Source organism: Leptonychotes weddellii, chromosome 4, assembly GCF_054177405.1.
Source record: "Leptonychotes weddellii isolate Sample4059 chromosome 4, ASM5417740v2, whole genome shotgun sequence".
Taxonomy (NCBI): domain Eukaryota; kingdom Metazoa; phylum Chordata; class Mammalia; order Carnivora; family Phocidae; genus Leptonychotes; species Leptonychotes weddellii.
This window is the reverse complement of record NC_138372.1, coordinates 106,897,485-106,921,871: the sequence shown is the minus strand read 5'-3', so window position 1 is coordinate 106,921,871 and position 24,387 is coordinate 106,897,485. Positions and strand designations below refer to the sequence as shown.

At 42.0% G+C, this 24,387-nt stretch overlaps 1 protein-coding gene across 3 annotated transcripts in view; it reads left to right on the top strand.

The window, feature by feature from the left end:
* Positions 1-24,387, top strand: part of CA8 (carbonic anhydrase 8 (inactive)) — an 84,720-nt gene that overhangs the window by 47,066 nt on the left and 13,267 nt on the right. Inside the window, exons 5-8 of one of the 3 annotated variants that reach the window (XM_081816029.1) lie at positions 3,317-3,379; positions 6,079-6,127; positions 7,728-7,840; positions 17,677-17,846. In XM_081816029.1, coding sequence (XP_081672155.1) covers positions 3,317-3,379; positions 6,079-6,127; positions 7,728-7,840; positions 17,677-17,811 — 360 coding nt within the window. In that variant the 3' untranslated portion in view covers positions 17,812-17,846. Of the gene's footprint in view, positions 1-3,316; positions 3,380-6,078; positions 6,128-7,727; positions 7,841-10,724; positions 12,468-17,676; positions 17,847-24,387 lie in introns of those variants that run through there. The other 2 variants (XM_081816031.1, XM_081816030.1) reach the window with 2 other exon arrangements.

Sequence of the window (24,387 nt, the reverse complement as noted above, 5' to 3'; positions counted from 1 at the left end):
TTCTAGAGCAAGGGAAGCATGGGTGTGGGATTGGGTTTTGAAATAGCCCAGGAGGGGAATGATAATAGACTTGACAGTCAGTGTGGGAGACCCACTTATGACTGAACATCATAGATGGTGCAGGACAAGATCTTGTGGATTGTTCTCTATCCAAGTAGAAGAGTAGGAAATTCTTGCAAATTGTTGCATTGATCTCTTTGCAGAGCAGATGATTTGGGGGGGACACAGGGATTAGAGAATTGAGGATGGTTGGAGAGGTGTCATTCAGTAGGTAGGAGGGGAAAGAGACAAAGCCAAGAGGCTCCTCGGAGCCGTGGCTCCTCAGATCAGTGAATGGCAAGAGAGAGAAGAGAGGGTAAGAGCTGCATGGATGAGGGGGCGCCTGGGTGGCTTAGTCGTTAAGCGTCTGCCTTCGGCTCAGGTCATGATCCCAGGGTCCTGGGATCAAGCCCTACATCGGGCTCTCTGCTCTGTAGGAAGCCTGCTTCTCCCTCTCCCACTTCCCCCTGCTTGTGTTCCCTCTCTTGCTGTCTCTCTCTCTCTGTCAAATAAATAAATGAAATCTTTAAAAAAAAAAAAAAAGCTGCATGGATGAGAAGCTGGGGTCAGAGGGAATGGTTTTCGGAGTTGAAGTTTTTGGAGTGAAAACAAATTCAGGGAATGTTCTCAGGATGGGTGCTGAGGTGGAAGGGGGCTGATAGCCATGGGCTGAGGGGTGAAGACGCATTCCAGGGAGTTGGAAGTCCTCCGTAGTGGCAGCAGGAGGTGATGATGACAGGGGAGTGACCAGTGGGTTGTTTTTTAAAAAACTTGGCGCCAGTTGAACTTCGCCACAAGTAGAGCATGGTAGTATCTGAGGAGGATGGTCCACTCGGAGGACGGCCTTGTGCCTGTGGGTCAGAGTATGCATCGGAGGGTACCCTCAGGGCACTGACCACAGCTTTCAGCCCTGTCTCTGGGGGAGACTGCACAGCGTCCACTCGGAAGGCCCGGGAGAGCTGGGCCTTGAGCAGCCCTGAGAGGTTCACACAGACCAGCAGGTGGTGGCACCCTGTTGCAGAGGGCACAACGGAAATGAGGTGAGGTTCGAGTGAGAAATGGAAAAGCACAGGGCCAGGGCTGGGCAGGGCTGACGGGTTGCCTTTTGGATGGTGAGCGGTAAGGAGGTAATGGGTCTCGTGGTTCTTGGCAGACTCCTGGTACCAGGCTGTGTTGTCACCTGGACTGCTCTAGGATTTGGGGGACTCAGCTGTGCAGAGTAGCGTCTATACTTGCTGTTTGGTGGTTATCACCTCTTCCTACAGAGATCTGGCAAAGAAGGAAAGGGAAGAGATGGAGTAATAGCCGGAGTTTGTTGCAGATTTAAAACTCTTGCCCATAAAGTGCGGAATCTTTATGGAAGAAGGAGCCCGTGAGAGTTAAGTGCTAATATATGTAAAAACTGTATTTGATGCTGTTTGGGCATTCTGAGTAAGGGTAATAATGGGTGATATTAATTGAATGAGGACGGTCCATGTCCTCTTCTGCGGTTAAACCAGTACAGCGAAGGGAGGTCGGTTGCCCCGAAGATCGGGCCCAGGCTTCTGCACTTAACGCGTGCACTTGCCTGAAGTATTATTTTCTTAACTTTAGAGAATTCATTTTGCATCTTTAAAGCCTGTCTGAGGAATGGCAGACACTTGGGAAATAGTTGAAGTCTTGACTCTTTTGAACCGATTGGCCTGTCTTAGATTATGTAAGTGTCTTGTCTCTTTTCTTTGCTCTCTGATGCCCTTTCACCTGGCATATTTGTCACGTGGTACACATGGCGAGAAACCGGGAATGTGGAGATGTTGACAGCTTTCCTAACTCCTGTAGGTCATCCTGCACAAATTTGTGCGGAAGAGAAAAAGCAAATGATAACATTGTTTAGCTCAGATTTTAAATTACCTCCTGTCGTTACTGTCCTCCATTATCATGGACCGTTGAAACCTGGTTGAAAAGTGGAAATCAGATGGCGTTTATAATTTTTAAAGTTAAAGTCAAGAATACTTAATGTCAAATTTCTTTTGAAACCTCACATTCTTTGGAGCATTTTTTACACTAAAAATGTGTAATGATATATAATGTTTTAAAGTAGAAATCTGTGAACAGCATATTCTGATGTGTGTAAGAATAAAATGGTGATTATATGATTATGTCCAATCTTTTTAAAAAAGGTTTTATTTATTTATTTGAGAGAGAGTGAGCACGAGTGGGGGCGGTGGGGAGAGGGGCAGAGGGAGAGGGAAAAGCAGGCTCCCCGCTGAGCAGGGAGCCCGATGCAGCAGGGCTCGATCCCAGGACCCTGGGACCATGACCCGAGCCGAAGGCAGACACTTAACTGACTGAGCCACCCAGGCGTCCCCAGCATAGGTACAATCTTTATAACAATGATCTAGAATGCCAGAGGCAAAAATGAAAGGGTTTGGAATGTGATGAGCAATTTTAATTCAGAAATATCCTTGAAATGTTTACATTGCAGTATTCTATCATTTGATATACAGTTGGCCCTTGAACAAACATGACTTTGAGCTGCATGGGTCCACTTAAACATGGATTTTTTACAGTACTGTAAATGTATTTTCTCCTTCTTATGATTCTCCTTATAACATTTTCTTTTCTCTAGCTTACTTTATTGTGAGAATAGAGCATATAATGCATGTCACATTCAAAATACATGTTAATTGACTATTGTTATCAGTAAGGCTTCTGGTCAACAGTAGGCTATTAGTAGTTTAGTTTTTGGGGGAGTCAAACATTATACGCGATTTTCAACAGCACGGGGGTCAGTGTTCAGGGGTCGACTGCAGATAGCACAGTTGGTGATAATATGTACACAGCAAGATGAATTTAGAATGAATTCTTTAAAATGTCTAAGAGCTAAGTTTTTTTTTTTTTTTTTTTTTAAGATTTTATTTATTTGACAGAGACACAGCGAGAGAGGGAACACAAGCAGGGGGAGTGGTAGAGGGAGAAGCAGGCTCCCCGCTGAGCAGGGAGCCCAATGCGGGGCTCGATCCCAGGACCCTGGGATCATGACCTGAGCCGAAGGCAGATGCTTAACTGACTGAGCCACCCAGGCGCCCCAAGAACTAATACTTTCTTGTGCTAGCCTCTCTTACAACTTCAATTTCTCTATGTAGGTGCTGACCTGGTTATTAATGAAAAGGTATTTTATTTATTCCCTGAGAAGGAAATTCAGGTAGACTTGAGCTTCACTTTCTGTTAGTTCTTTTGGATGAAAGCAAAGTATTTAAAGATGGTTGTGGTATGGTTTATGCTTTATGTATTGCAGATAGGAAAAGAGCACGTAGGCTTGAAGGCTGTGACTGAAATCCTCCAGGATATCCAGTACAAGGTAAGTTTTTATTTAAAAGAAAATAAAAATACTGGTTATGAAAGCAGACCCCAAGACCACTCTCAGATTTGATGATTCACTCCACGGAGACTCATAGAGTAGCTGTTACTCTCATGGTTGTGGTTTATGACAGAGGAAGGCTACAGATCAAAAACAAGGACAGTGCAAACGTTCGTGGGGCCAAGTCCGGGAGAAACCAGGCACAAGCTTCCAGCTGCACCCTCCCAGTGGAATCACGTGGGGATGAACCTAAATCTTTCGGCAGTGATGTGCCACAATGCATGTGAAGTGTGGCCAACCAGGGAAGCCTAGCTGAGCCTCTGTGTATAGGGATTTTATGAGGGGTCAGTTATGTGAGCATGCAGTGTCTGTGTAACTGACCTCCGCTACCCTGCCTCCATCCTTTCCGCCCCCAGCCCCAGCCAAACCAAGCCTTCATCACAAATCACATTGTCGTCGGGGTAAACTCTACGGGTCCAACTGGTATAGCATGGCCCGAGGCCTCAGGCATACAAAAACACTCTTACCAGGCAGAATATCCCAAGACCTCAGAGCCAATCAAGGCCAGTCCTCAAGACAGGCAGCTTTTTGAGCACCCCAGGCCTGTTGAGTTAACCCCTTCCGCCCATTGGTTATAGGAAAGTTGTGTAAATGAAGCAAAAATTATGGCGACTATACTTCAAAGCATTTATGTTAAAAAAAGAAAAAAGGCAAGTACCTGTAAGCTGTAAGATCACATATCTCAGAGAAGGTGATTTAGTTTGATACGACTCTGTAGTGATTCAGCCCACCTTTGCTGGGAAGCCAAGTTCTGTTGAAACCAGTACCTTTTCCGCTCACATTGAATCGATTGAATCTGAGTGGCCTTGGAGGGCAGTAGTTTAATCCTGGATGGCTACTGCAGATACAGCACAGAGATTCAAAGACCCAAGGCCGATCCAAAAATCAATCTGGGAATGAAGTCTGATTAGCTCTAGGCCAGTGCAAACCCAGGGCATCTTGGACTGGGCAAAAACATCTACCATAGATTTCCTGAGCAGGCTTAGAATGAATCCAGCTACCAAGGGAAAGCACAGACTAGTCAAAAAGCTGGTAAGAAGAGGGAAGGACATATTTTGACTGACATTTGTCCAATAGAAATGGGTTGAGAAATTTTCTTTTATTGCTTCAGCTCATACAACATCCGTCTTTATGGAATACAGGGGGCTGGTGGGAAGCAGGTAAGCTGGATTCTTTAATGTGTCAAATAGTTCTTAGAAGTAAGGAAGAGACTAAGAGGTTACACATTAACTTGCCCTGTTATGTCTGCATTGACAGAGTCATCTTACAAGAGACCTCCAACTACTGCGACAGGTCTGTTTGCCTCTAGGGCCTGAGCAATTTAAGTGGCACTATTTAAAATAGTGATTGCAAATGTGACTGTTGAACAATGGCACAAATATTTTAGTGAAATTCTTTATTTTAATTTTATTGAAATTTATTTATTTATATATTTTTAAAAGATTTTATTTATTTATCTGAGAGAGAGAATGGGAGACAGAGAGCATGAGAGCGGGAGGGTCAGAGGGAGAAGCAGACCCCCCACCGAGCAGGGAGCCCGATGCGGGACTCGATCCTGGGACTCCAGGATCATGACCCGAGCCGAAGGCAGTCGCTTAACCAACTGAGCCACCCAGGAGCCCCAATTTTATTGAAATTTAAATACAACTTTGATAAAAGTTGATTAGAATTGAATTTTTTTTTTAAAGATTTATTTATTTATTTGAGAGAGAGAGCACAAGCTGGAGGGGAGAGGGAGAGAGAATCTCAAGCAGACTCCATGCTGAATTCAGAGCTGTCTTGGGGCTCGATCTCAGGATCTTGAGATCACGACCTGAACCGAAACCGAGTCAGACGTTTAACCGACTGAGCCACCCAGGCGCCCATAGAATTGAATATTTTCATTCAGGTGTTAGTTTTCCCTCTCTGCAGGAAGAGAGCATCTACAATAGATCCTAGAGACAAGTTACCAAATGCAAATGAAACAAAATGAGAATTTAGGAGGCAGGTTGTAATGCCAAGATTAGGAGCTGAGGTCAGAGTAGCAGGGGGAAGGTCATTTCAAAAGCATTCTCTGAACCAACCAGGGTACAGGCATTTTACACCAAAGCCCAACTCTGGTGTGGATGTGCTAGGAGCAGGAAAAGTGGGACAGACAGACACTGGACAGACAGTTGTAAGTTTCACTCTGAAATTATAGGGGAAATTGAACTGTGGTCGCAAAGAAATAGCTATGGACTCAGAGCAGGAGTGTCTTGTTGGAATCAGCCAATGTGGCTCTGGTGAGAAGACAGAATGAGACAGCACCAGATCTGTGCGGTCCGGAGTGCCATTTGAGAAAGATGTCAACCTGTGTTTTCAGTGCTAACAATTTTTTTATTCTAAAATTTAGTAGGAGTCTTGGGGCGCCTGGGTGGCTCAGTTGGTTAAGCGGCTGCCTTCAGCTCAGGTCATGATCCCAGGGTCCTGGGATCGAGCCTCGCATTTGGCTCCCTGCTCGGCGGGAAGCCTGCTTCTCCCTCTCCCACTCCCCCTGCTTGTGTTCCCTCTCTCGCTGTGTCTCTCTCTGTCAAATAAATAAATAAAATCTTAAAAAAAATAAAAAATAATAAAATTTAGGAGTCTAATGATAACATATGGTGAATTCTTTTGTTTTTCAGGGGAAGTCCAAAACAATACCCTGCTTCAATCCTAATACTTTATTACCAGGTAGGTGTTAATCTTGATCTCATCAGGTGAATTTTAACTGTGTGAATATGATTGCGTTGTTTACCTCCCAGTACATATAGCTATATGTTATTAGTTAGTAAAGTTTCTTTACAATTTACTTTCTCTGTAGTAGTAGTATTTCAACCTTTTGAAATAATAAACATTTTGTCCCTTTTTCCATTATTCTCTGAGGAGTTTCCTTTGGATTTTCATTTGCAAAAATTGCTACCTCTGTGTAAAGCATGAGCATAATAACATAACTTTGATATACTTCTAGGATTGGTCAGTGAGGTTCTTAACTAATCTCTAGAGTGAATTAGATTTTATATCTAATTTTAATAAGGTAAACTCTGCAGTGCTACTATCCTATAGATGTTATTCTAATTATTTAGGTATACCTACACAGGTAAGAATTGGGTATAAAATACTCAAAACATAGTTTGTAGTTAAAGGTGCTTTTGTACAAAATTTTGGTCTTCACATTTCTCTGCCTAAATTATATGCTGTTTCTTAGTGTTTTGTTTATTTGTTTATTTATTTATTTATTTTTAAAAGATTTTATTTATTTATTTGACAGAGACACAGCGAGAGAGGGAACACAAGCAGGGGGAGTGGGAGAGGGAGAAGCAGGCTTCCCGCTGAGCAGGGAGCCCGATGCGGGACTCGATCCCAGGACCCTGGGATCACGACCTGAGCCCAAGGCAGACGCTTAATGACTGAGCCACCCAGGCGCCCCTGTTTCTTAGTGTTTTAAACAAAACCAAATAGGCTGATGCACTGTATGTATCATCTACGGCTTACATTTAATTGCTTTACAACAAACCAGTTTTTACCATGTGTTGAACATTTATCCACCATATTTGATCGAGAGTTCTTCTAATGCAGAACTTAAAGATTACATAGGAATGATTTGTTTTGTCCTGTCATAATAGGACTTCCGTGTTTTGCTGTTGAGGGAGATGTATAGAGAGGGCTAAGACAGAATGTTTAAAACCACAGTCTTTGAAGTCAGACTGTTGAGTTTTGAATCTGGCTCTGCCAGTTATTAGCTGGGTGACCTTGGGCAAATTATGTAACCCTTTGTGGTTCAGTTTCCCCATCTGAAAAATGGGGCTAATAATAGTACCATAATAGTACCTGTCTCATTGGTTTGTTGTGAGGGTTAAATGAGTTCATGTGAGATGCTTAGAATAGTGCCTCCTATGTAGTTAGTATTGGGTTAGGTGATGAATAAGTCAGGTAAATCCTTCAATAACGTAAAAAACAACACAGATCCACTTCTTCTAAAGTGACTAAACTGGATCTGTACGTACACACATATATGTATATATCAGGTTTGGATAGCCATCTTTGGCTTATATAGTGATACATGGATACAAATCACTATGAATATTAGGAAGAGGGCTCATCGTATTTTCCCATTGGTTATTTTCTCCATGATGATTAGTTTAAGAATGCATATGTGAGGCTGTAGTTGAAAATGACCTCATTCGGAAAAGTTGTTTATAGGCAGTTTGTAATTTTGAAGATTATTGTTGGCATCTTCAAAATTATTATTAATTAATTTACTGTTTTGTGACATGTCCACCCGGTTGCACAGATCCTTTGCTGCGGGATTATTGGGTGTATGAAGGCTCTCTTACCATTCCACCTTGCAGCGAAGGTGTTACCTGGATATTATTCCGATACCCTTTAACTATATCCCAGCTGCAGGTGAGTATAGCACTTCAAATCTTTCAGAAGAAGTTCTGAGCTAAAGGTTAAATACTATTTCTGTAAAAGGGAAATGTCTCTTTTATGTTTTAGCTTCCTTTAGATCAGTCACATCTTCGCAGATGAAAGTTAGATGTCTTGAACCAGTGAAAGCAATTGAAAGGTCAGGGATGAATAAAAGCCAGCTATTGTTTATGATTGTATTTTAAAATTAGTTTTTATAGAGTAAATACAAGTCACTGAAATAGTCAGACTTTTGATTAGTCTAGTTATTTCTTTGTGTGGGATTCCCCAGGAGTGAAGAGGAGAAAGGTCTTGGAAGTGAAATTGTTGCTTATTTCTGTGAGTCATGTGGGCTTTGTACAATACTTCTTCCTTGGCTTGCACAGGAAAAGTTCTGTAAGCAGAAGGGTGAAGGAGGTAAAAAGAATGCTCTGGAAAGAGCTGGATTGTTCTCTAGCTCCACTTCTGGTCACCTACTTCTCACCTTGGGCTTTGCGTAGGTGCTCTAAATGCTGATGCACAGTGGGTGGGGGCACTGAGTTGAACTGTCATGGGATGTTAGCTGGTGGAACATGAGGCAACATCATTATAATGTGTTTAAATAATGATTTTGATATTATTACAAAAGAGGTGCTTTAAATGTCTCCTGTCCTCCAGGGATCTCAGGGATGTGTTCTAAAAGGCTGTATTTTTTCCTTCATGATCAACCTCAGAAGGCTTAGGCTGTACTCCAAACAAATGAAATTTCCTTTAGTGACTTTTTACAAATTTTTATTACATCTCCTATCACTTTCTAAGAACTTTAAGTGTATTAACTACTCAGTAAAGCCTTCCTTTGCTTGTCCTTAAATCTTCAAAATCCTTTCAACCTTTAACAGTTTCTTCTTCTTTTTCTTTTTCTAAGGATTAATTTTAAAACTTCCCAATTCAGCTTCTCCATCCTTTTACAGACTTTGATCACACCACCTTTCGGCTTTCATATTTTTAATATGACAAATCCCTTATTTATTCATATATCCCTGTGTTCTTAAAAGAAACTATTCCTGAGTGCCAAGCAGACACACAAAGAATATAGAGATTAAAACACAGTCTTTACCCTCAAAATGTTTACCATAGAGTAGAAGAGGCAGACAATCATACAGACGGTTATGTTGATTGTGAGGAGTAAGGTGCTCCAGACACACATAGGAAAGAAACCCAACCTGGCCTAGGTGGGACCGGGAGTAATTCCTGAAAAATATTAGGAGTAAGTCTGGTAAAGAAGAGGAAAGAAATTAGAAATTTGAGCCTAATGTTAGGGATAGAAGTTTGGACTAATAATTACGGGTTTGGATTTTAACCACAAAGATGGTAGCTGCTGTAACAAAGAAACCTCAACATTCCAGTGACCTCTCACAGAAGAGATTTATTTATTTATTTTTAAAGATTTATTTATTTATTTTAGAGAGAGAGCATGGGTGTGTGCACATGCCAACTCAGGGGAGGGGCAGAGGGAGAGAGAGTCTTAAGCAGACTCCCTGCTGAGCTGGGAAGTGCATTCAGGATTCATGTCCAGGAAGGAGAAGAAATGGATTTGATGATGAGTTGAGCTCAAGTTGAGGAGGAGACAAGACAGTCGGCTGATTGCCAAACCTCAGTATACCTGGAGGAGATGGTACCATGCAGGGAGCTAAGAAGGACTTAAGGACACCTGAGAGGGAGTGATGTCCTGGGGCCCAGGATGGGGGAGAGGATGGCCAACATGTGGGGGAGGGGAGGGAAGTTAATAGTGACAGATGCCTCAGAGAATTTAAGGAGGGTGGGTGCTGCCTGCCCGAGTGGCAAATAACTATACCTTATAGAAATGGGCCCAGATGCCACTGGGTGGTTTTGGGATCCAACCCGGTTCTGGGTGATTGTCAGTGGTTTGGGTGCTTAACACTGTCCCCTTTCAACTCCTGCCCTTTATGATATCACAGTTCCTTTGAGATCCTCTTTCTATATGAGACCTTGTCAGGAAAATCTCACTGGTACTAGAGAAGGTTTCTACCTTTTCGGCCTGTTTTGTGTCCTCAGGTGGAGGAGTTTGGTTTCTTTTGACAGAAACACAGAATGAGACCTTCAGAGGCTGAGGTGGACATACAGATTTAGGGATCATTGGCATAAGAGAAGGAGCCAAGGGACACAAACGAGATGAAAGAAAAGAGTATGGGAAAAGAAGAGTGGAGAAGATGGGAGAAGCAGTCTCTTGGGAGGTTTTCCTGAGAAAATTTTTATAAGAGAACTCTTATAAGAGAACTCTTCCAAAGCTAGTAGGGTCCCATGGGACTTACTACTCTCCATTTGCCATCTGGTTACTCCAAGTCACTTCTCTCGCTGATACCACATTTCCGAAGCAGGGAAGAAGGTTTGGGATGAGCAGGTGGGCATGTGAAGGCCGTTGTTGGCTGACCTGTCCAGGTCAGACTGAGACTGCAGCCTCAGCTGTCCTAAGCTGGGGCGGGAGAGTTGTGATTGTTCTGGGAATGACGTATATCAAAGAGCGAACATCCCTCTGCATTTACTTTTCCTACACCTTGCTTTTAGGGACAGTGATACACATTTCCTCATTGTTGCAGTAAGTAGCACAACATCTTAGATGACTAAGTTTCAAACACTGAAGCTTAATACGCAATATGTTTTGCTGGGGACTCATTCATTGGCCTTTACATGTCCCTGATTCTATGAACACAAGCAAATTACTGATAAGGTAGTATGTTGCTGTAGTCCCATCTTCCTTTACCCTTGTCATAGTCAGATGTTAGGATGTGGAATTTCTCCTTTGAGAGTAAGGTGGATAATTTATTCGTTAATTCACGCATTCGTTGATTAATTTGGTAATTTGGCATTTTCTATATTCCAGGAGCTGTAGTAAGCACTGCAAATGGAGGACCAATAAGACATGGTTCTGACCTCAAGGAATTCACCATCTGGGGGGAAAGGCAAATATGTTCACATTGAAAGAATAGTAATTTCATGTGAACAGTGTTTTGGTATGACATGAATATGCCCTAGCACATAGGACAGGCACCTGATAAGATTTAGCCATCTGGTAGACCTTCCCCAGGCCAGATAATGGGGTGTGGTGTGAGTGTTAGTGGGCATTGCCGACTGGGGAAGAAGACTCTGCATGGGCACAGAGGCCTTTGGAGATGCCCTCAGTTAGTGTAAAGGGCCAGGGTCATGAAATGCAATTGGAGAGGGGATCATGGGCCTGACACTCACCAAAGAGCCTTGATGTTGTGCTGTGGAGGCTTCCTGAAGGCAGCAAGGAATTACTGGAACGTTGTGAGAAAGAGAGAGAGACAAGACCAAGTCTAAATTTGAGAAACCTCTCTGTAGCTCCCGTATGAAGATGTCAATTTGAGTTAAGATTGTGAAGTGGGATGAAAGGAGAGGAATGGCTTTAGAAATAATAAAGCAGTAGAATCAGTAGAATTGGTGACTGACGACATAGGAGGGTTTTCAGGGAGGACGAAGCCACATATTACTCCCTGGATTTTGGCTTGAGTGACTGATGAGTGTAATGTCGCTCTTCACCATGACGGGATAAAAATGGAAGAGCAGGCTTTATGCAGAGTACTATGAGTTTGTGGTTGTAAATGCTGAGAGTTTGAGGATGCCTTTGAGATGTCCCAAGAAAGGGATGTAATACATAGGTGATGGTTGAAGCCACATGTGGAGAAGAGGAGATCCTTAAGGGAGAGAAAAAGAAACAATGCAGAGCATGGGGAGGGGAGCTGATAAGGCCATGCATTGGGACAGTTGTCCCCATGGAATGACTCAAGGGGTGGGAAGAGTCAGGAGGTTGGTGGGATGTAATATCTGGAAGCCAAGGGAGGTGTGAGTTTTAAGGAGGAGGGAGTGGAGAGATGGAAAGTATCAGATTCTGCACACACATTAAGTGAAGGGCGGAAAAGTATTAATTGGATTGAGCCACAAGGAGAGGTCTCAGGCATGGAGATGAAATGGAAGAAGCTGAGTCTGCAGTCCCATTTGTTCAGCATTGCTCTATTTAGGGATATTTTTATAAAAATAGATCAAACCTTTTAGTGAAGAATAAAACTTCTATCAGCACAATAAATTTCTGTTTATTGGAAGTTAGCTGAGATTAACCTTGTTGAGCCACAAAAGAGAACATTCTTAATTCCTCTTGGAATTCCATTAAGGATTCCCTTGCCAGCATGTTAATATGTGGGAATGTTACTGTTGAAGTATACTGTGAATGTTAACTGATGTTCTGTAAATGTGAGCAATAAAGTTTTACTCCCCTGTTGACTAGCACGTTATGCCAAAATTCAGAGACAAATCACTGTGCCTGCCTTTGTGTCTGGCTGGCTTCAAAGGGAACCTTGCTTTCTATTATCCCTTTGAGTAAGGCCGGTGACAGACTCTAATAACCTTAACCCACCAAGTCATTTCCTCGATTGTTGGGAAAACCTATATCTTCCTAATTGGGAGCCAAAGCCAAAGGAATGTGTATTGGAAAGAATAACATCAACTGCTCTTGAAAATAGATGACTTTCTAATTAGCTGCAGCTTTTTAAGAAAAAAGATTTAGGTACTATTAGCACAAAGCTCCATTACAGCATCTGTTCAGAGGACAACGGTGTTAAAATGTGTGCGCGCGCGCACGCGCGCACACACATTAAAATGCATTTTAGGTTGTTTTTGGAAAAAAAAAATTACAATCTTTGGAGAATGTAAATTAGTCTGTTCTTGACTCAAATGTTTTAACTGTTGCTGCTCATATAACTTCAGAGAAAGCAGAGCAAAAACAGAAAGGGCCCAGAGAGGGCAGTAAAAATGAGGACTAAAGGGAAAGATGGGATTCTAGAATTCAGACCAAGAAAAATTGAGACGTCTCATATTATTACCCTTAAAGAGGAACAGAGACGGAGGGAGGGATTATAAAATATTATTTGTATATAAAATAACAAAAGGAACGACCAGTAGTAGGTAGAATCTTTGCATAGCTGAGTATTTTGAGAAATATAAAACTTTGTATTGAAGAAAAAATGTTTCCTTTTAGATCTCGGGGTTAATGTATGTAAATTAAGCTGCTGGATATTATTATGGAAACAATTGGTCTCTTGAAATGTACCATCTGCCATAGGATAAGAATGTCTGCACTAGCCACAGTACAGAAAAGGCTCTAAATCATCATAGTTCTTAATGAAATGCACAGCATCTCAATTAAGGAGGAGTCATCTTTTGACGTGCAGCGTTGAAAGTTAAGCCTATCATGGAACATTCACATCCTCCTGGGTACTCAGAATTCTAGAGTAAGCAACTGGAAGCCCCTGCTCAACTGAATTTTTTCATCTTATTCTTGGTTAGCATACCATATGCTAGGGGAAAAAAACATGCAACTGGATGGATTTTAATGCGTGTAATTTTCTTTTATTTTGCTGTGATCTGTAACTGTTAAATTACTTTTCAATAAATAGTGGTCTAAGCATTAGGAAGCTGAAGGAAAAAATTTTTTCAGCTGAATTGTTATGTTTGGAGATGAGATTCCTAGAACAGAATAAAATACCAAATTTCATCAAGTCTGTCAACAAATTGTAGGACCCATCCTGATTTTCAGAGACATGAAAATGTGAACAATATTCGGAATTGATAATACGATGGCATGTGTGCAAGTATGCACGCATACACAGAGAAATGATTAAGTTTACTGTCCGTTTTCTCCTTTGCTTCTCTCTTCTTTTTCTGTTTCCCCCTTACTCATCTATTCCTACTTCTTAGTTTATCTGCTTTCTCCAGTTAGATGCTCCTGTCTTTGTTTTTTTCTTTCTCTTTCAACTTCAGTAACACCAGTGAAGCAAAGGAACATAAATGTGTTCACTGTTTTTCACTATGTGGATATATGTCTGTAAGAACTTGGAAAACCACTTCAGTTTTCTTTTCTTCTTGGTTTTGCCTCCTCTTCATCCTTCCCCGTTACATATTTCTTAGAGGTTGAGAGGTGGGACTCTTCCTAGCCCTGACAGCCTGAGTCAGGGTATGGTGTGTGCTTGGCCAGTGGGATCTGAGAGCCCATCTGGTCCTGGGTGACGAAAGAGGTCTGATTAGGTCCAGGACTCAGCAGCAGGGCCTTTCTTGTCTGTGTGCTCCCCACGTGGGTTCTAAAGACCCAAGTTGCTGTGGGACCACCACATGGTCATGTTTGAAAATGATTTCAAGTGATTGGGAACATTTGTTGTGAATTTTCTTCCATATCCATGATTCTCAAACTTGGGTGGGCTTGTTCGAACACAGATTGCTGGGCCCCACCCCAGAGTTGCTGATCCAGTAGGACTGGGAGAGGAACTTACTCCAGGAAGCACGCTTTGAGGACCCCTGTTTCTTGTCTACTGGTGTTTACCTCCATGTGTAATTTAGAACCGCATTGTAACAGCAGAATGCAGATTTTTTTAAGGGAAGCATTGAATATCCAGTGGAAACCATGTGAGCCACATATATAAGATTAAGATTTCTAGTGTCCACAATAAAACAATCTAAATATAAATAGCTGAAATGAATTTAAATAGTATATTTTAAGCCAGTGTACCCCAAATATCATTTTAACATGTAATGAATATAAAAAAGCATGAGTTGGGGGCGCCTGGGTGGCTCAGTTGGTTAAGCGACTGCCTTCGGCTCAGGTCATGATCCTGGAGTCCCAGGATCGAGTCCCACGTCGGGCGCCCTGCTCGGCGGGGAGTCTGCTTCTCCCTCTGACCCTCCTCCCTCTCATGTTCTCTGTCTCTCATTCTCTCTGTCTCAAATAAATAAAAATCTTTAAAAAAAAAAAACATGAGTGGGATTTTTTACATGGTTACTTCATGCTAAGTCTGACTTCACGGTGTGTCCTGTGTTGCCAACACATCTCAGTTCAGACCAGCCGCATTTCAGATGCTCAGGGGCCACACTGAGACCGTGCAACTCTAGATTCTCCTGGGACACTCCTTCTTCCCTTTCCTAAAATGTGTGGTTTTTAGGCACTTGTGGGGAGTTTGGGATGTATTTCCTCAGTGTCTTCCATGATAGAGAGTGCTTCCTCTGTGGTCACGAACTCTATAGACTGTAATTTTTTTTTTTTCTTTAGGATTTTATTTATTTATTTGACAGAGAGAGAGAAAGAGAGAGCACATGCAGGGGGAGTGGCAAGCAGAGGGAGAGGGAGAAGCAGGCCCCTCGCTGAGCAGGGAGCCCGATGCGGGACTCGATCCCAGGACCCTGAGATCATGACCTGAGCTGAAGGCAGACGCTTAACTGACTGAGCCACCCAGGCGCCCTAGATTGTAATTCTTGACTAAGTTTGCATTATGTGTAGCTCCTCAGTAGCTGCCCTCAAGTGAAGATGGGAAGACCCATGGCAGAGACCAGGACTGGGGATTGGAAGAAGGGCAAGTTGGCATCAGTCGTACTGGGCAGAGGATCTTCTCTTCTCTGAGCTCTTCCTCAGAAAAATTAGAAAGATGAGACTAAGGAGTCAGTGACAGATGAGTTGGTTTATGGATGAGAAGTCTTTAAAAAAAAAAAAAAAGCAATGATTTTAGAAAAAAAGTGAGATAGTGTGTTGAAGAAAATGAAATAACAATAAGACAGTACATGAAAGGTGGTGAGTCCTATCAACGACATAATCTCAGTATATATATGTATTTATGGACTATTTAAGTATAGCTGGCTTTTGACTCTTTCTTGATGGCTTCCATCAGGAATTATATTATTTGAATTCATGTATTTTGTTGCCTGATGATAAAAGAAAAAATAAGACGAGAACGTTGACTTTGATGTGTTCTTTTTCTCTTAATTTTAACGTGGTAACAGAGATGCAAGTGAAAAGACATTTGTTAGAGGATATGCACAGGAACTTGGGAACTTCTAAAATAATTAATGCCAAACCCTAAGCCCTGTAAATTAGCACTTTAAACGCACTCCTAAAGAAAATGGTTGTAAAGCTGAACTTTGAGCGAATAATCTGGTTCATGAGTCAGTGAAGGTTGGAGTCAATGCTTTGGACCAAGCAGAGTGCACGCCCGATTCCGAGAATAGCTACTCAACTCTGCTGCCTTCAGAAGACAAGCATGTCTCCCTGAAGCTTGGGTTTCTGTCCTCTCTTTCTCTCTTGTAAATTGGTTAAAAACCAATAGCCATGTTTAAGTAGAGCAGCATTAAAAATTGACGAAATCATCCCTACTGATACGTGAGATAGTCTCTGTACTGCCCCGACATTTGAATTTCGTTGCAGACTTTTATCCTGAAGTATCATTCTGCGTGTTTCTCACTCTCTCTCTTTTCAATGGGAGATACCGCAGTACGCGCTTGATACCATTTGAAGTGACTAAAGGTTTTGAGGGGTGGTTACTTCAGAAAAATTGGCATTTCAGAAAGACGTGTTTTCCCCTCCATCTCTGTTGATGTTTGAAGTCTTCAGAGTGTGGCTATGATCAGAGAAAAACATTTCTTGTGAAATAGTTCTCTCCAAGAATGCAGTGATTTGAGACTGGCTGGCTGTGGATTCCGATCGTCTGTTCTAGAAGAAGCTGTTTTCACAGAATTTGCTTCAGGCTGAGGTCTGGGGCTTGAAAGATTTATTCGTCACTTCAGAATATGTAAATATAAAATTAACCTAGTTTTAAAATAAGCTTCAAAGTCAATCAGAAATGGAGTCTTTCTTAAAATATGCTTAGGCAGTACATTTTCTAGTCCGCATTGCTCATTGGTGACCCCGTGCATAGCGTGTGGATTCTAGTTGCCGCCATTCCTTGTGATTACACGTAGAAGGGGGTACGAGGAGGGCAGGACTTTGTTTTCTCAGTCAATTGGTTTATTATTTCCAGTATACTTTTTGCACAGAAAATGTTTAGCTAAATATTTATTTCAAGATGCTAAAGGTTTGGCTTCAAAAGAAGTTGTGCCAGTATCTACCGAACCCTTCTGTGTGCCGTGGAAGTATGCTGAGTGATTCTCATGAATTATCTTTTTTTTTTTTTTAAGATTTTATTTATTTATTTGAGAGTGAGAGATGCAGCGAGAGCAGGAACACAAGCAGGGGGAGAGGGAGAGGGAGAAGCAGGCCTCCCACTGAGCAGGGAGCCCGACGCGGAGCTCGATCCCAGGACCCTGGGATCATGACCTGAGCCGAAGGCAGACGCCTAAAGACTGAGCCACCCAGGCGCCCCGAATTATCTTGCTTCTTACACCATCCTTGCAAATGCTGTTATTGTCATCCCTTACATCCATGTGAAAACTGAAGCGTAAAGAGGAGACATAGTCTCATTTGTTCGCCTCTTATTATGTTACAGACAGGCGTGAGAACTTTTAGAGAGAGGTGTGTTGCATTTTGGCATGAGCAAATCCAGCAGGTTTCTGTGGCTGTTGGGGTTGTCTGGAGACCTTACTACCTCTCCTTCTGCTGTCTCCACTTCTTGTGCAGCAGTGATGTCTCATGTCTTACTAGGTTTGGAAGAATTAAGTCCGTCTTACTCTTCCTTCTTTTTTTTTTTTTAATTTTATTTATTTGACAGAGATACAGCGAGAGAGGGAACACAAGCAGGGGAGTGGGAGAGGGAGAAGCAGGCTCCCCGCAGAGCAGGGAGCCTGACGCGGGGCTCGATCCCAGGACCCTGGGATCGTGACCGAAGGCAAGACGCTTAATGACTGAGCCACCCAGGCGCTCCCCGTCTTACTCTTCTTGAAGATTAATTTTCATTTTCTTTTTACAAACTGCTATAATTTATGCATATTTTAAGTCACTGAGGAAACTCCAGTCTTGTTCATGTCTAGTAAATAATCAAGCTGTTTTGCTCTGTTTTTATTTTCAGATCGAAGAATTTCGCAGGCTGAGGACACATGTGAAGGGGGCAGAGCTCATGGAAGGCTGTGATGGGGTTTTGGGAGACAATTTTAGACCCACTCAGCCACTTAGTGACAGAATCATTAGAGCCGCATTTCAGTAGCCAGAGAGAATGGGAACAAGACGGCCTTCACCTGGGTATGTGCAGATCGAGTAAGGAAAATGGGGCTGCCAGTCCTGTAAACCTGTCACACCAGAGTTAGTCTCATGGTGATCCTGATGATGTAGCAGTGTGAGTGCACTTCGCTTTGATGAAAGGGATGACACGTTCTCAAACCCTTTTAATTACAAGTCACGTGGCTTTAAAAATTTCATGCAGTGTTGAAAAAGAACCTCCGATCCTTGTATTTTCCCACCAGAGCAGCCTTTAATTCCCATTTTGCTTTACTACTGGCCTTAATCAGGTAAGGAGCCCCAAGGCAGAGAAGCATCCCCTCTTTATTCAAGGTAAAGAGGTAAAAGTCCTTTTTAGGGCTCCCTATGCTGCACCCTTGAAATGGCAGCAGTTACCTCCTGATGACTGAGGAACATAAAGGGATCCTCTGGAGGGGTTTGTGAGCCTCAGGGCTGACCCTCCTCTAATGCATGTTTGACTTCTTTATCGGGGTAGGCGAGGGCAGATCTGGCGTGCTTTAAAATCCTTGTCCTGTGGAAGTGCGTTTATTTGAAAGATCAAGAAGCACTTACTAGGTATATGAATATGGTATGTTTCTTTATTGACTGAAATATAATCTATGCATTTTAATATATTGGATTGAATATATGCATACCTTATCCTCAAAGAGCTGACAAAATAAAACCTCACAGACATGGCAAAGATCAAATATACATAAATGACTATATCCTGGATTATTTCTTTACCTCGTGAATTGCCTAAGAATGCATAACATAGGTCAGCGCACATAGCTGGCCAACTGCTGCTTCCCACAAGAGGAAAGCATCGGTTGGAAGTTATGTAGGTAAACAGGACAGAGCTTGGACTTGGTATAATGGACCGTGGTGAGTATGAGCTCACATTCTGTGCAAGTGGAACAGTACAGAGTGGGAGTCACAGATGAATAGAAGTCTCTGGCTTCAAGAAGCTCAAACAGTGTCTTGAGCTAGACAGTTGACATGGGAATTTTCAGAGGTGATCATTTTGTCCATGTGTTCTCCAATCCATTTTTCTTGCTTCTCTATTACTATAACTATATATATCCAGTACTCCATCCAAACTGTCTTTTTTCTTTGTGAATGTGCTTTGCTCATACAGTCCTTCCCACCCCTCTTGTTGCCTGTTGAAATCCTAGCTACCCTGCAGGCTCAACCCAAATCCTGTTCTCAGCACGAATTCTCTGCTTCTCCCTTAAATTGTACCTTTCTATTCACATTCTTTCTTCCATTTAGCTGTTTGTGTATTTACTTTCTGTGTTACAGTCAAGCTTTTAAAGGGTTGAAACATGTTCATTTTGCTTTGAATCCATTGTGACACATAACACTTGGCGTCTTGAATGTCCGTTGGCCCATTAGCAATTCTTGAGAGCTACACGTAGCTTATATCAGCCAGCCACATGCCAGTCATTTCCTGACTCTTCGTTTCTGAGTTAGCTGGTATGGTTCTTCCTCTTCTGATTTTGGAGAGGGTGAGGGCCAGGCAAAGTTGCTTTGGTAAGGCTGCGAAGGGACTTTCCGTAATTCGTATGTGGTAACATGAGAGAACATGCAAGAATGCTTTAAGCTAAGCCTTATGATGGAGGGATTAAAGAATTCAAATTATATTTGATCAAAAATCACTACCGTGTGATTGGTTCTGGGTATCAAAGGTCAGAAGAATAGATGTCTCTGCTCTCAGAAAACTTAGAATCTCCTGTGGGGAGCCTGAGAGTAGAAAAATAAATACTAAAATAAATACTTCAGAAAAAATACAACTACAACTTATAATAAATCCATGAATGAGAAGACAAAAAAAGGCAGTGAAGGAGATTTCAGGTAGAGGGAGTATCTTTTGCAAAGGCCCTAAGGGACTATTCCCTGTGGAGGTAAGAATTTGATGCATTGAGGTACACAGGAAGGCCCTGTGAGTCTGGGGTGTAGGACTCAAAGGGGCAGGGCTCTTATCTTGGAGGCCTTGTCAGCCTCGTTAAGGCATCTTTATTTTGCTGTTGATGCATTGAGAACCTCTAAAGACTTCTGCTCAGGGGCGTGGCCTGACCTCATGTATGTTTCCAGTAGATCACAGTAGCTGCAGAATGAACAGATTGGATGATAGTGGGCCAGGGGTAGGAGTAGGGAGGTATTTTAGAAGTCTGCCGGGTAGCCGAGGTGAAAGACGCAGAGACTCGGATACTAGACCAGGAGCCGTGGAAATGGGGAGAAGTTAAAGTATGTTTAGTAGACCTTGAAAGTGATAGTACCTAGTTGACAAATTGGATGATGGTGGAGAGAGACGGAAATATCAAAGATAACTTCTGGGATTTGGGGGCTTTAGAAACTGTGTGCGGGTGAAGTGCCATCATCGAATGACAGCAGGAAAACTGGAGGAGACTCATGGGAAGTTAAAGAGTTGAGTTGGAGCTCATTGAATGAGAGATGTCTGTCAATTGCACTAGTGGACCCTTCATGCAGCTAACTGGACTTTCAGAAGCGGAGATCAGAAAGGAGGTCTGAACCAAATAGGGGAGTCATTGAGTCATTGGCATGGAGCTTGGATATACATGTATCACATTCTATTGCTGCATGGGATCGTCTCATTAAGTGTTCACAAAATTTAATGTGAGACTTGGTAGGTAAGTTCACAGAAGCACAGAGAAGTTAGATCACTGGCCAAGATAATGCAGCCTTTGAGCAGCAGAGCTGAAATTGGACCCAGGCAGCCTGGCTGGCAGAGCCTCTTTTTTACCCACTGCCCATCAGGGGTCAGGGAGCATGCCCAAGCTTGCCGTGAGGGTGGTGTGTCAGAGCGGAGTCCAGTGGGAAGGGAGGAGGGGCCGATACGGTGTGATGGCAGTGGTTGATGAGCTGGGTGGGAGGAGAGCAGAAGGCTGCAGCAATAGAGGGGGTGAAGGGATCCAGGGACACTTTTTAAACAAAAAAACCACTAGCCCTTGTCTGTATGTGGGGGTAATGAGCCAGTCGGTGGGAGGCGATGAAGATGCCACTTCTCAGGGGGGCTAATCCTGGCTGTGCAGTCTCTGAAGACTTGAGAGGGGATGGAATCTGGGGTGCCTGGCTGGCTCAGTTGGAAGAGCATGAGCCTCTTGATCTGGGGATCTTGAGTTCGAGCCCCACCCCGGGTGTAGGGATTACGAAAAAAGAAAGGTAATGAAATCCTAAGCAAATGTGGAGATTGCCTTTATTACAAGAAGGGACACTTTCTGGGCTGTAATAGGAAGGGAGACGGAGGCAGTGGTTTGTAGAGTTAGCATTTCCGTGACTTGCCTTTCTTACTTAAGGAAGAGTGGGGCTGTGGCTAGGAGAGGTGAGAGGAGAAGGGAAGGTGGGAGACTGGAGCAGAGGAGAAGGGGGATGGGGGGCTCGCAGGAGCGACCCAGTAGGAGGGGCAGGTGGGCTGGCAGGAGGTGTGTGGTGAGGTTTGGTGAATGTGAATTTATTAATTTCCCCAGTCTAGGTTTTGTGTCCTCTCTGAATATCAGTAACTGTAAATGACACTTTTTATGAAGTCACATTATTACCATGAACTTTTGATCCACATCTAGCCCTAGACCAGAGTTGCCTTTCTCTAAATATCTAAATAACCATCACGCTTTTATCTCCCCCATACGTGCACACAGACTGAAATGCTGTTGATGAGATTATGTGTATTTCAGATGCTTCATATTCCTTATATGATAGGAAGATAATGTATAATTTTTCAAGGCTTTAAATTAATTATGATCTAGGTCTTTTCAAAGGAGGACGGATTTGTATCCTTATCTTGGTGACTGAGATGACTTAAGAGGGGTCACTTTCCCCCAAATTCCTAAGAATGGTGCAGGAATTCTTTCAAAGGCAACTCCAGTTCTGACTTCATCCTTCTATGAATACATTTTTGACCCTTTTATCTTGAAATGTGTAATACAAATCTAGTCATAGTTCTACATAAAAACTATATTGGGAAATCAGACTTATGGATGTGTGCTTTTTATTTGATATTTAATAATGCCCTAAGGCAGGTAATTCAAATTTTTATTAAAGTGAAATGATTTGACAGTCAGACTTTGAATTTAATGCATGAATGTTTCACTTAAGCTCTTGGAACTGAAAAGGAAAAAAAAATTTTTTCTGGTGGTTCTCTAAAAAAATGTTTAAAATAATTCAGATTTATTTTAGCTATGTCTTACTAAAATAACTTTAGTTTTTAGACTTAAAATGACTTTTTTTTTTTTGCATGACATGTCTAGACATCTGGAGGGCTTTGATAACCAAGACTTATTATTTCCATGAATAATCTGTGACTTTTTATATTACCATTTAAGAAGAATGAACTATGGTTTTATACTTGTTTAAAGAACTAGCACATAACTCATCCAGGTGCTGGAAATTCTTTAGTTTGGCAGCGCTAGTTCAGATTTCTGGGAGCCAGTGGACATGAAATGATCCTTTACCCATTGAATTTTCTGTATGAGAACCAAATCTTAATAATAACAAACAAAAAACAACACCAAAGTTTTGGTCCAGTTTACTTGTTGCTCTTGGTATCTTAATATTGGTACTTAGTTCTGATGAGATGATTACTTGCCTGTTTCATGAAGTTTTAGCCCATTATTTAGAGCTTTTCTGACTACTCAAAGACTTGTCTGTTTCCCCAGTAGCTCAGATATCGTTAAGCTGCACATGTGTACAGTAACTATACTTAATTATAATTATTTATTTTCTGTAAAACGTATGCCACAATGCTCTTTAAATAGTTTCCTTTCTTCCCCCCCCTTAAAAGGGGGAAGAAATCTAAGTATGCCTCCAAGTACATTAGGGGAAAAAATAAAGGAAGAAGAAAAAAGAGGTTTATAAACCAAATGACTCTGAAGGATCCCTTTTCAGGCTTGCCCTCATTTTTGTTTCTGGGTCTTTGAAGCCGCCCTTGAGTGTGTTGAACTCTTCCCCCCATGTACTTTTGCAATTAATAATGTTGACTTTTTAGCTTTAATAACACTATCACAAGCATCAGTTTCTTATCCATTCTCTTTTATAACATAAAGAGTTATAGGTTAGAAAAGGATAAGGAGTTCTAGAAAAGGAGGGGCTACGTGGGGAAAGGGAGAGCGTCAATTCTGAATGACCAAGTAGGGAAAAGCTATTATCCTTCCTAGACAAATGGAAAGCTCAAAGCCATATTTTCAGTCAATAGAACTTGGACTTTTCCTCACTCGAATAATTTAACTTGATGCACAGCATTAGGGTGAGAAATGAAAACTGGATGGATATAGCTGTTTTCTATTTGCTGTATCCTATAGAATTTCTTGAAAATGGAATGATTTCCTACAGGATTTCAAAATGATTTCAGGAAAAGGACAAAATATCAAGGGTGCTCAACCTGTCTATTATGTTTTGATTATGTGATATAAAAATTGTTATTAACCCAAGAATGAAAAGCATCAAAGCTGTATAGGCATTTCTTTAAGATGACTCAACAAGGCAAATAATCCTTACTTCCACATATATTCCTTTCTATGTTTTAGAAATGTTAATGATTTATTGTGGATAAAAATTGCAGAATGATTTGGTTTTTCTCTCCCCTCCCCCCCAATGAATTCAAAGAAAATTGTGTTTGGGAGGAAGAAAAGAGAACATTTTGCAGTCATGGGCCAACTTGTATGTTGAACATTCATATAGTCTGATACCTTAAATATGGTAGGTTTCATGATTTTAAACCTAGTGCATATGTTTTCCATAAGAAGATTCCTGAGACCAGGTGATCTCCTCTAAACATGTTCTCTTATGCCTTTTGCATCATGGGTGCTCGTTTTGGGTAATTTCCTCAGATCAATTTTTTTAGCTCCATTTTTCCACTTTGAGACGAATTATTAAGAAAACCATACTCCTAAGGAGGCACTCATTTCAGTTTCCTCCTCATTTATTTGCTGTCCATTCTCTCGAGTTTCTCTTTTTCATGATGGAGTTTACAGAGACTGAGGAAAGCAGTCATTCTGGAACTGGGGAGGTATAAAAGCTCAGCACTCAGCACTCAGACGGACCTTCCAGGAGGCCACTTCCGGTTGGAGTCCTCACAGCTCAACCTGTGAGGAGACATGCTCGCTTGCTAGGGGACAGAAAACCTACAGTTTCTGTTCCCACCAACTGCAGATGACCTAGTCCCAGACTAGGTCTCTCTATTAAACTCTAGTATTGAATGCCCGACTGTCTGTCTGACTTTTCTTTTGGAGGTGTCAAAGACATCTTAAACTCAATATATACAAGGGTGTATTTACAATCTTTCTTCACAGACCTGGCTCTCTTCCAGTTTTCGTAGAAACCAGAGTTACACTTGACACCTCTCTTCCTCTCCTCACCTCACGTTTCTAACTGATCATCCAGTTCTGCAGATTTGCCTTCTGACAGCTCCCAAATCTGTCTCTGTGTCCCCATCCCCAGCATCACACCCCATGAAGTTAGCCCCATTTCTCACCTAGACTGTCACAAGAGCACCCTCCTCTCTTCTACATAGGATTATTAAAGAAAGATTGATAAAAATAAAAGACATGGA